This window comes from Hyperoodon ampullatus (genome assembly GCF_949752795.1).
Source record: "Hyperoodon ampullatus genome assembly, chromosome: 3".
NCBI classification, from domain to species: Eukaryota; Metazoa; Chordata; class Mammalia; order Artiodactyla; family Ziphiidae; genus Hyperoodon; species Hyperoodon ampullatus.
Window position 1 is genome coordinate 53341642 of NC_136916.1, and position 12514 is coordinate 53354155.

Below are 12514 nucleotides of genomic sequence, written 5' to 3' on the forward strand. Positions count from 1 at the left end.
TCACCCGACCAGGTCAGAAGCCAAGAATTTCATTTTATTTTTAATTATCTTTATGTAACTTTTTTTTTTAATTTATGGAAGAGATATAAGGTTTCCTTTAAAAATACATTTACATTAAAAAGTGAAGACAATATAAATAATAGTATTAAAGAAAAAACTCAGTAAATAATGTACGTGGCAAACCTTGAAGTTTGGAAAAGTCTGAGTGTTCTCTACTGAGCATTTTTCAAACCCAGTAATATGTTTAGATTAATAATGAAGTAAAACTTAATATACCATTCAGTTCCCAGTGCCAAGTATCTCTTTAAATTAATCCTTAGATAGGTTCTTTAAAGTACAATACTTTCTTCCAATACTATTTCCAAGAAAATTTTCGGGAATTTGCTCCTTATTTACCCACAGATTTTTCCAAGGTTCCTAAACGGTGCAAGCTGAGGTGGCTTGGAGCATCATGGGAGAAACATTGATACTTGACATCTTTTGGATACCATGCAAACTTCTAGTTCCAGGTAATTGTTACATTAGATAGCACCACATTCCCTTTGATGATGTATCTTTGTGAAGCTGGGTTTTGGGCCATTGCTGTGATAAAAAGCTAGTACTATGGAAAAATCAATGTGAAAAAAATGAGGATGGCAGTGTCCAACATGATCCCAATTTTGAGAAACTGCAGTGCCCAAAAGGCACACTCATTCCATTAGTAGGTAATCTAAGAATGAGGTAAAAATTATCCCTTTGCTTTTCATTTGTGTTCTTTTTTTTCAAATGGCTACAACAGTTGCTAGAACCTAACTACTTAATAAATTTAACCGTTAGGTATTTCTTTTGGCCAGGGGACTCCATGAAAAAATTACTGAGATAGGGCTTCCCTGGTGGCGCAGTGGTTGAGAGTCCGCCTGCTGATGTAGGGGACATGGTTTCGTGCCCTGGTCCGGGAGGATCCCACGTGCCGCGGAGCGGCTGGGCCCGTGAGCCATGGCCGCTGAGCCTGTGCGTCTGGAGCCTGTGTTCCGCAACGGGAGAGGCCACAACAATGAGAGGCCCGTGTACCGCAAAAAAAAAAAAAAAAAAAAAAAAAAAAAATTACTGAGACTAAAGATGCCATAAACCAAGAAAGTTTGGGAAGCTCTGAGTTATTTATTTCTCCATATATTAAATACGCTCCAAACTTTCCATAGTTCTTCAGTTCTCATGTAACATCCCTCTGATACACCAATCAGTATGTTAAAGGATCAGCCTCTCGGATTGGGGGTGTATATGTAGGAACACCTCTTGATAGGAAATGATTGTCTTCAGTGCCTGCCTTAAAGGTAACAGGTAAAAGAGAAGCAGTTAATCTTCCCAGTCTAACAAGCAGTCATATAGGTGCTAGGGAGGGAAAGATACACTACCCCCTAACTCCCGAGGGTCACTTCATAAACCATAAAAGTAACAGTGAGATAACAGAACCACTCAACACATTTTTCAGTCAGGAGTGCTCACCTGTCTGGACCAGAGAATTCAATACCATCTACCTCCCCCTGCCAGAACATCCCGGGTAAATCATGCTACTCCTGAATCCTCCTCTCAAATTTTCTACCCCAAAAAGAGCTTTCTATAACTCAGACCCCAGCTGCAGTTACTGTACTAAAGTATACAGTATGTTATGGGCATATAAATCCAAGGCATTATACTGTGATTGTTACTGCATTAAATATGTAATTCTATAAATATGTTTCCATAGTTATAATACCAAAACTATATTTAGAATTAATAAATAATGAACTTCTTTCCATTTGTAATCATTTAGCCCCCTCACAGAAATTTGGAAAAGGACTGAAAATCAAATACTTAAAGTTTCTACTCCTGAAGCAAGACACAAATTAATCAGAATACCCTTTTAAAAATGTTTAAACCAAATTCATATACACAGCATATATAAATGTATAGCACATTAACACATACTTGAAAAAAAGAAAAGTAGTTTGCCCATAATCAAAACTTTATTGAAAAACTGACACCAAAATAGGAGAGCGCTGTTGTATACCTTACAAAATTAAACCTAATTACATTATCTTGGTAGATTAACTGGAATTACTGAACTGATAAGGCTTTCTGTGATAGAACACAAATTCAGGAAGTTGTGTGGATCATTAGTGTTGCTTTCTTCTAAATGAACACCCTGCAAAGGAATCACAAGAGCATATTAAACACAAGTCTGTTCTATCTTTGGTACAGGGTTTTAATGACAAAAAATACTTTTTACGTAAAAGCTTAAGTTTTAGAAATACTAGAGTAATATTCATATACAGGTTATTTATTTTTTATACCAGAAATTTGCTAAAAGATATCTTTTATATTTGAATTTACTCTGATGTGACTGTCACTCCCTGTTCTCAAATGTTATAATGGAGTTCAAGAAAATAATTTTGATTAGAGTTCATTTCAGATCTTTTAGGAAAATTCTGGTACAGATGCACCCTTTTAATCATCTGTCAGCACATGGACACAAAATTCTAAACTCATGGCATGATATAAAGGTTTTGGCAATCTTGCAAGTACATTTTTAAGAGCAATACTGCATTTAAATATTGAGCTAATTTCACAGTTAGATCTCACGAAGTCACACCAAATAGATCTCAGATTTATTGCCAATCCATTTATAACTGTTCCAATGAGAATAACATGGAATTCACAGCTCCCCAAAATACCACAAGCAAATTTCAAGTATCACTATTGAACTGTAAATCTCTAAGTACTACTATGGAAAATTATATACATATGTATTATTTTTTCTTCACAAAAGTGAAAGAATTAAAATTAGACCATATTAATCATAAGTAGTTGCTCAGAGAAATCAAACCTCTGACATTTTCATTATAGTTATCTGTTGCTTAGCTAGCAATGATTAAAACTATCTTAAATCATATGTACGAAATACATTTGAAACAAAATATTTATAGGAGAAATTTTTAAATCCTATGTTTTTAGATATCTTATGTATTTATTCTTTTGCTCCATTCTGATTTATGTCTAACATTCCAAGTTAAGCAAACTGACTAAATACAACAGAATCAGGTGCTCTAAACTAAGAAAAATAATAGATAAAGCAATTCTTTGCAAAGTCAAGAGTACAAACTTATCTAATTGAACAGGGCACTCTTTACTAAAAGAGCAATGAAAGATAAAAATTATTTTGGTAATTATGAATTTAAGATTTCTTTTAAACTGATTTTTAGTAAAGAGAGAGGTTTTAAAATCATAAAATCTGATCACTGGGTTAGAAAATACCAAATGATTTACCTTCTGTGAGTCTGGCCTTTCCTCCTGTCGGCTGGCACAACACGGTTGAACAACCTACACAAAGCACCACTGTCTGAGCATGGCTGAAAACCGTGGTAATCTTGTAGCAGCCTGAAACAGGGAAGTGTTAAAAGTGAAAAGCAGAAAAAAACACTGTACCTGTTCAACATATTTCTAGTAAAGACCTTGTAAAAGAGTAGGAACTTCAGTGCTGTGCAGTAGCAAGCCACATATTTTACAAACTTTTCTAGTAGCCACATTAAAAACAAGTTTATTTTAAAGGTGAAATTAATAATATATTCTACTGAACTCAGTATTTCCAAAATATTATCATTTCACCATATAATCAAAGCCTTTTTGTTTTCGATGCTACATCTTCAAAATCTGGTGTATATTTCACACTTAAAGATACAGCATAAAAATAAAAAACAACATACAGCATGGTGACTACAGTTAATAATACCATATTGAATTTTTTATTTATTTATTTTTTTTGCGGTACACGGGCCTCTCACTGTTGTGGCCTCTCCCGTTGCGGAGCACAGGCTCCGGACGCGCAGGCTCAGCGGCCATGGCTCACGGGCCCAGCCGCTCCGCGGCATATGGGATCCTCCCGGACCGGGGCACGAACCCGCGTCCCCTGCATCGGCAGGCGGACTCTCAACCACTGCGCCGCCAGGGAAGCCCCATATTGAATATTTTAAAGTTGCTAAGAGAGTATATCTTAAAAGTCCTTATCACAAGAAAAAAAAATTTTGTAACTATGTATGGTGACAGATATTAACTAGACTTATTGTGGTGATCATTTCCCAATATATATAAATATGGAATCATGAGGTCACACACCTGAAACTAATATAATGTTTTATGTCAATTATACCTCAAGAAAAAAAGAATGAGAATTTTTCCATTTTGACTAGCCACATTTCAAGAGCTCAGTAGCCACATAGCTAATGGCCACCATAATGGACCCCGCAGCTTTACACTGAAGAATCAATATACTTTTCATTGCATCGTGAAAAAGAAAACTTATCATCTGAACAGCTTAAAGACTTCATAAGTTCAATGTCACGTCCCCTGTGGAGTCCCATCACACACGCCCCCCCCCACACACACACACCCAAATGTTTCTAAAGTGGTTTATTATGGAAATAACCCTTATGACATTCCAATTCTGTAATCCCACTTCGGGACCTAATATCGAAACATACACAACACACTATGAGCAACCCTTACAGAAATCCTGTAAGTAATCCTTACAGAAATTTTCCTTAGGAAAGGAGTTAAAGTTTGAAATTTTACCTGGACATTTTACATCCATAAAATAAGAATTTGGACTTTGAACCAGCCGTTTCTTTTTATGTTTTTTCTTTTCCTCTTCCAAGGAAGGATGCAGTAAATCTCTAGCCAACTGAATAAAGAAGCATATTATTACTACTAGAATGATACCACAACTCTGGCCGATTTAACCATATGTGAAATATACATGCAAAAATAGGAATAACAGTCATATTCAGCAGAGACAACACTTTAGATGTTACTTATTTTAAAGCCTGTTAACTTTCATCAACACTTTTTATAATGCTTGTGTTCTCCAAGTTCCGGTTAAGGGGAACGATCAGGAAACATGTGGTAAGGTTAGCTCCGTTCTTCTTAACTAATAACAGTCGCCAGTGAAAGTAAAACTGTGGTGCTAAGTAAGAACGTGATCCGGACCCTGGACCCGCTGAGAGTAGAAATCGCTGAGGTAGACCCGGCGAGTGCCAACACCGAGGTGATTTCTGCCCCCAGGGTTCAACATCTGATAAGAACTCTTAAGTGGCTGAGGCGAGACGGTCCTTGATAGTTAACTTGTAAGGCAACTGCGAAGACAGTTTTCAAAAAGGAAACAAGTAGGAAATCTCTTCCGAGAGAAGGCACAGGGGGCAAGACCCACGAAGCAAAAGGAGAGCAAGAAGACTTCAACGATCACAGCCTCGCGGGTTCCCACCGAAACCCAGGAGGGCTGACTAAGGTACCCGGGGAGCTGTCCCCTCCCAGCCATCGACTCCAGACTGCACCCAGGGCGGCGCCGGGTCCTCCCAGCTCCACGCCCAGGCAGGGCCCGACTTGCCGCGCCGCCGGGCAAGTCCCAACAAGTTAGCCACGCGCGAAAGAGCCGCGGGATCCGAGCCGCCGAGCCGCGTTCGGTAGGGAGCCCCGGGGGTCCGCGGAGCCATCGAGCTAGCCCGCCCCTGGGGCCCCTCGGCCTACAGAGAAGGCAGACACAAACGCGAAGCCCGAAAGTAAACAACTCACAGGCATGTTGATCCTTTCGCAAGCCCAGCCCGTGCAGATCTCTAAGGCGACACCCCTAGCGAGCAGCACGCGACCCAGAGCGCGGCGTCAACTTCCGGGATAGAGGAGGCTGGGAGGAGCGGAGCTGCGGGCCCGTTGACTCTAGGCGCTCCTCTCGGTGGTGAGGGCTGGCTCCGGCCGGGATCCGCGGGCGGCGGGCGAGGGGAGGTGCTGAGGCGCTCGCCCATTCGAGTTCCGAAGCCCGCGAACCTAACGGGCTCCTGGGCTAAGGCCGCCGGCCCCAGGGCTTCGCCCTGGGCAAGTGGTGCCTGGGGCCAGGCTCAGGCGGTGCACGCCCGGATGTGAAGCCCCTTCGGGCTTCGGGAGCGCCGGCACCGCTGCAGAGCGGACCCGCCTGGGCACGCTGGGTCACTTGTCGTAGGTCCCGCCGCCAAGCCTTCCGCTCTCGGCTGCCCTGCGGGCGGGCACACGGGCGGTGCCTCTGTTCTGTTCTTTTATGTATTAAAAACAATATTATTAATTGAAACCATTAACACGTACCAGCGAGATTATGAAAGAGGCTCGTTTACTTGCGCATCCTGCTTCCAAGGTACCGGTACCGGTTATTAAGTTCTTTGCGGGATGTAGCTGTGCCTTGGGTTTGCTTGGCCTTGAAAAAAGTTTTTAAGAAGCACCGATTCGCTGCCGTGCTTAGTTCATCGTGTGGCTCCTTCCTGTCCTCCGTGGGTCACACTTTCCAGAGCAGACAGCTGGAGCCTGAAAAAAACAGCGAGTGTCGCCGATGGCCAGACTTGATATATTTTTGATGAAGAGGACCATCCTGTGAGCGCGTGTGGTCAAAAGCTAAGAAACCAAGGAGACGCTTCATCAGAAAATTGTCCTACGTAGACGTTCTCGATCAACTTTTATTTCTCTTCGAAAAGATAGTACATGTGTAATGTACATTTTGGAAAATGCAGAAAAACAGAAGAAAATTTAAATCACCATCCAGAGATAAGCATTGTTAATATTTTGACCTTTATCATTCCAGACATTTTTTTATTCACTTGCATGTAGGTTTGTTTTGGGTTTTGGTATTACATAATTGGTATCATCTTGTACATATTCTTTTATAGACTTGATCCCCTCCCCCCACAACTTACTGTATAATGAACATCACTCGATGTTATTACATGTTCTCCTACACTATGACTTTTAATGGGCACATAGCATTCATCCTGTGAATATATGTCCTTATTTCATCCATACACTATAATAGACATTAGGGGGACTTCCCTGGTGGTGCAGTGGTTAAGAATCTACCTGCCAATGCTGGGGACACAGGTTCGAGCCCTGGTCCAGGAAGATCCCACCTGCTGTAGAGCGACTAAGCCCATGTGCCACAACTACTGAGCCTGAGCTCTAGAGCCTGCGAGCCACAACTACTGAGCCCACATGCCACAACTACGGAAGCCCACACATCTGGACCCTCTGCTCCGCAACAAGAGAAGCCACCACAATAAGAAGCTCGTGCACCACAAGGAAGAGTAGCCCCCAATCGTGGCAACTAGAGAAAGCCCACGTGCAGCAACAAAGACCCAACACAGCCAAAAATGATAAATAAATAAATAAAACAAAAATTCTGTCTGGAAAAAAAATAATAAAGTAAAATAGACATTAGGGCTGGGTTTTAAATACTTAATATTTAAAATATTAATTAATATTATATACTTTCAGACAGATAAGTATATGGAATAATACAATTGTGTATGCAGAATCATGGCCCCCAAAGACTTCTTAATCCCCAGGACCTGTAGTTATATGGCAGGTGGGAATAAGATTGCTAATTAGCTGGCTTTAAACTAGGAAAATTATCCTGGATTATCCTTAAAAGTGGAAGAGAAAGAAAGAGAGAGACATGTGGTGATGAAAGAAGAGCCTGAGAAATGCCATGTTGTTGGCTTTGAAGATGGAAGAAGCGGGTGGTGAGCCAAGGATTGTAGGCAGCCTCTAGAAGCTGGAAAAGACAAGGAAATGGAATCTCCCCTAGAACTTCCAGAAGGAACACAGCCCTGCCAGTGCCTCAGTTTTTCTCCCACTGAGACCCAGGTCAGACTTTGAACTACAGAACTATAAGATAACAAATTTGTGTTGTTTTATCTATTTTTATCATTTATTTATTTATTTATTTGGATACAGTTGACATGTCACATTGTATAAATTTAACATATACATGTGTTACTCCAATATATTTACGTAATATGGTTGCCATTGTAACAATAATTATCACATTACATTCTTACAATATTCTATGTTCAATAAACTGTACATTAACTCTTTATACACAAATGATAAAAAATCTGAAAGAGAAATTAAGGAAACACTCCCATTTACCACTGCAACAAAAAGAATAAAATACCTAGGAATAAACCTACCTAAGGAGACAAAAGACCTGTATGCAGAAAACTATAAGACACCGATGAAAGAAGTTAAAGATGATACAAACAGATGGAGAGGTATACCATGTTCTTGGATTGGAAGAATCAACATTGTGAAAATGACTATACTACCCAAAGCAATCTACAGATTCAATGCAATCCCTATCCAACTACCAATGGCATTTTTCACAGAACTAGAACAAAAAATTGCACAATTTGTATGGAAATACAAAAGACCCCAAATAGCCAAAGAAACCTTGAGAAAGAAAAACAGAGCTGGAGGAATCAGGCTCCTGGACTTCGGACTATACTACAAAGCTACAGTAATCAAGACAGTATGGTAAGTATGGTATTGGCACAAAAACAAAATATAGATCAATGGAACAGGATAGAAAGCCCAGAGGTAAACCCACGCCCATATGGTCACCTTATTTTTGATAAAGGAGGCAAGAATATACAATGGAGAAAAGCCAGCCTTTTCCATAAGTGGTGCTGGGAAAACTGGACAGCTACATGTAAAAGAATGAAATTAGAACACTCCCTAATACCATACAAAAAAAACCCCTCAAAATGTATTAAAGACCTAAATGTAAGGCCAGGCACTATAAAACTCTTAGAGGAAAACATAGGCAGAACACTCTATGACATAAATCACAGCAAAATCCTTTTTGACCCACCTCCTAGAGAAATGGAAGTAAAAACAAAAATAAACAAATGGACCTAATGAAACAAAAGCTTTTGCACAGCAAAGGAAACCATAAAAAAGATGAAAAGACAACCCTCAGAACAGGAGAAAATATTTGCAAATGAAGCAACTGACAAAGGATTAATCTCCAAAATATACAAGCAGCTCATGCAGCTCAATATCAAAAAAACAACAACCCAATCCAAAAATGTGCAGAAGACCTAAATAGACATTTCTCCAAAGAAGATATACAGATTGCCAACAAACACATGAAAAGATGCTCAACATCACCAATCAGTAGAGAAATGCAAATCAAAACTACAATGAGGTATCACCTCACACCAGTCAGAATGGCGATCATCAAAAAATCTATAAACAGGGCTTCCCTGGTGGCGCAGTGGTTGAGAGTCCACCTGCCAATGCAGGGGACACGGGTTCGTGCCCTGGTCCGGGAGGATCCCACATGCCACGGAGCGGCTGGGCCCGTGAGCCATGGCCGCTGAACCTGCATGTCCGGAGCCTGTGCTCCGCAATGGGAGAGGCCACAACAGTGAGAGGCCCGCGTACCGCAAAAAAAAAAAAAAAAAAAAAATCTATAAACAATGCTGGAGAGGGTGTGGAGAAAAGGGAACCCTCTTGCACTGTTGGTGGGAATGTAAATTGATACAGCCACTATGGAGAACAGTATGGAGGTTCCTTAAAAAACTAAAAATAGAACTACCGTATGACCCAGCAATCCATTACTGGGCATATACCCTGAGAAAACCATAATTCAAAATGTGTCACATACCACAATGTTCATTGCAGCACTCTTTACAATAGCCAGCACCTGGAAGCAAACTAAGTGTCCATCGACAGATGAATGGATAAAGAAGATGTGGCACATACATACAATGGAATATTACTCAGTCATAAAAAGAAATGAAATTGAGTTATTTGTAGTGAGGAGGATGGACCTAGAGTCTGTCATACAAAGTGAAGTAAGTCAGAAAGATAAAAACAAATACTACATGCTAACTCATATATATTGAATCTAAAGAAAAAATGGTTCTGATGAACCTAGGGGCAGGACAGGAATAAAGACGCAGACGTAGAGAATGGACTTGAGGACACGGTGGGGGGGGGAAGGGTAAGCTGGGATGAAGTGAGAGAGTGGCATGGACTTATATACACTACCAAATGTAAAATAGATAGCTAGTGGGAAGCAGCTGCATCATTTGGGGAGATCAGCTCGGTGCTTTGTGACCACCTAGAGGGGTGGGATAAGGAGGGTGGCAGGGAGGCACAAGAGGGAGGGGATATGGGGATATATGTATACATATAGCTGATTCACTTTGTTATACAGCAGAAACTAACACAACATTGTAAAGCAATTACCCTCCAATAAAGATGTTTTAAAAAATCTTTATGGCTATTTTAGTACTCGTTGCAAGTTTGTACCCTTAAACACCATCAGTCTTATACCCCCACTCCCCATTCCTTGGTAACCACCATTTTACTGGGTTTCTTGGGGTATTTTTTACAAGTTTGATTTTTTTAGATTCTACATATAATATACAGTACTTGTCTTTCTCTGTGTGGCTTATCTCTCTTAGCATAAGGTGCTCAAGGTCCATCCATGATGTTGCAAATAAATTTGTGTTGTTTTAAGCCACTAACTTTATGTAGTAATTTGTTACAGCAACAATAGAAAATGAATACAATAATGCAGACCCCTCTACCCACCGCCCAACTCTGTCAAATATAACACTCAATACTCCATCCCCACAATTTTTCACTATTAAAATAACGCTGTAGTAAACATTCTTGTAGATAAGTCTTGGTGTCCATCCTTGATCATTTCCATAGGATATTCCTAAAAAGGAATTGCTGAGTCAAAAGTTATGCACATTTTAAGATTTATAATATAAACTGCCAAATTACCCTCCGGAAAAGTCAAACCAATTTACAATCCAGATGTAAATGTCTGAGAATGCCCCTTTCTTCACAACCTTGACAATACTGGATATTGTTTTTCCCTATCTCTGTCAATCCAAAAGAAGTAAATGGTATTTTGTCATAATATCATGTATTATGGAATAGTAAATGAAACTTTGCTGTAAGTCTTCCATGAAAATTGAGAGTAGTTGTTTGCAAGTGTCTGGACTTGTCACTGTCTTCCCCTAATTTGAGGGAGAACGTTGTGTTGTCAGCTCTCTTGTGAGCCAGATGCAGACATTTTAGAGACCCATGCACATTCTCTTTCTCAAAAAAATTATCTTACACTATCACTACAAATTACAAAAAAAAAAAAACCTGTAATAACAAACAGGTGTGAAAGACTACGCTCATGGTAAACACTGAAAATGTTTAACTTTTGGAAAAGCTGACTATGCTGTCTTCTCATTTCCCCATAGAGTAGTAAAAAAAACTTTACCATCTACCAGAGTTTGGGAACTATTCTCTGGAAAGTCTCCAAACACATGCAGGGATAAGACTGAGTATTAAAGGAAATTCACTTTCCTGTAAGCTCTTTAATCTCTTCTTCCTACCTAAGATTTCAATTCTTTGCACATAACTATCCTTTTCCCTCCCATTTTTTATTGTAGTAAAATACACATAAAATTAGCCATTGCAAAACATTTTTTATCATATTTCACTGTTGTCTTCATTCATATTTTTCAAATGCTTATTGGCCATTAGCACTTCTAAAGTGAGATGATCATCTATTTCTTCTCTATGTATCCTTCTAGATTAAGGATATTAACCACTGATCATAGATACTGCAAATATTTTTCCCAACTTTTTTCCTATTAATTTTTTGGCAATTTTTTAATCATAGAGGAACTTATATATATTTCAAATCTATAATTTTTTTCCTTTTTGCTATTGTGTTTAGACAGGCCTTGGCCCCCTTAGGATCAGCTAAATATTTGCCTATGCTTTCTTTTAATTCTTTTGTTGTAGTATTTATTCTTTAACTTTTTAATTAACCTGGAATTTTTTTTTCTTGCCGTGCAGCTCAGCTTGCAGGATTTCAGTTCCCCAACCAGGGATAGAACCCGGGCCATGGAAGTGAAAGCTCAGAATCCTAACCACTAGCCCACCATGGAACTCCCTAACCTGGAATTTATTTTGGCACTTGATGTGTAGTAGGTCTCAGAACAATTTCTAATCATCAGGCCTAGTTATTGCTTCAGTTACTTAACCAATGCCCAGTACAGTCACATTGTCAAAAGTCTTCAACTTCTGGGCTTCCCTGGTGGCGCAGTGGTTGAGAGTCCGCCTGCCGATGCAGGGGACACGGGTTCGTGCCCCGGTCTGGGAAGATCCCACATACTGCGGAGCGGCTGGGCCCGTGAGCCATGGCCGCTGAGCCTGTGCGTCCAGAGCCTGTGTTCCGCAATGGAAGAGGCCTCAACAGTGAGAGGCCCACATACCGAAAAAAAAAAAAAAAAAAAAAAAAAAAGTCTTCAACTTCTGAGACACTGTAATAGTGTGAGAAATAAAACTCAAGGTCAAGAAGACCTGGACTCTATTTATAACTCTGCCTCCTCGTCCAAAGCTCAGTTTCTCCTAACATGTCCCCAGGCCCTTGCACTGATGGCAGATAAAGGGACATGCAGGCAGGTGCAGGGACACAGAGTCCCTTTGCCTTGGCAGCCTACTCTCAGGGCCTGCACAAGGAGCTCCTGCCTGGCTTCCCAAAGGACTGAGAAGTGCCAATTGAAATTCTGTGTGTTGGGGACTTCCCTGGTGGCACAGTGGTTAAGAATCCGCCTGCCAACGCAGGGGACATGGGTTCGATCCCTGGTCTGGGAAGATCCCACATGCCACGGAGCAACTAAGCCCG

General features: G+C 40.4%; 1 protein-coding gene across 2 annotated transcripts; it reads right to left on the bottom strand.

Moving 5' to 3' along the window:
* Window positions 1-574: 574 nt before the first annotated feature.
* RPS27L (ribosomal protein S27 like) lies at window positions 575-6029 on the bottom strand. 2 transcript variants are annotated; one of them, XR_013810755.1, is made up of 5 exons: window positions 5581-6029; window positions 4585-4693; window positions 3283-3393; window positions 2083-2161; window positions 575-1303 (listed from the first exon to the last, which is right to left on the bottom strand). XR_013810755.1 is itself a non-coding variant. In XM_079698872.1 (4 exons), exons 1-4 carry the CDS (start codon window positions 5584-5586, stop codon window positions 2133-2135), a joined length of 255 nt encoding a protein of 84 aa, XP_079554998.1. In that variant the 5' UTR covers window positions 5587-6029; the 3' UTR covers window positions 1961-2132. The 2 variants fall into 2 exon arrangements, 1 of the variants encoding a protein (XP_079554998.1); XM_079698872.1 differs by lacking the exon at window positions 575-1303 and having other exon boundaries at window positions 1961-2161.
* Between the last annotated feature and the right edge of the window lie 6485 nt (window positions 6030-12514).

Bases quoted from the DNA above. Each gene is read 5' to 3' on its own strand.
- RPS27L (XM_079698872.1), bottom strand. The intron at 3,394-4,584 runs GTAAAATTTCAA...TCCCTGTTTCAG, and splicing joins TATGGATGTAAAATGTCCAG to GCTGCTACAAGATTACCACG. The intron at 2,162-3,282 runs GTAAATCATTTG...ATTCCTTTGCAG, and splicing joins AAAGGCCAGACTCACAGAAG to GGTGTTCATTTAGAAGAAAG.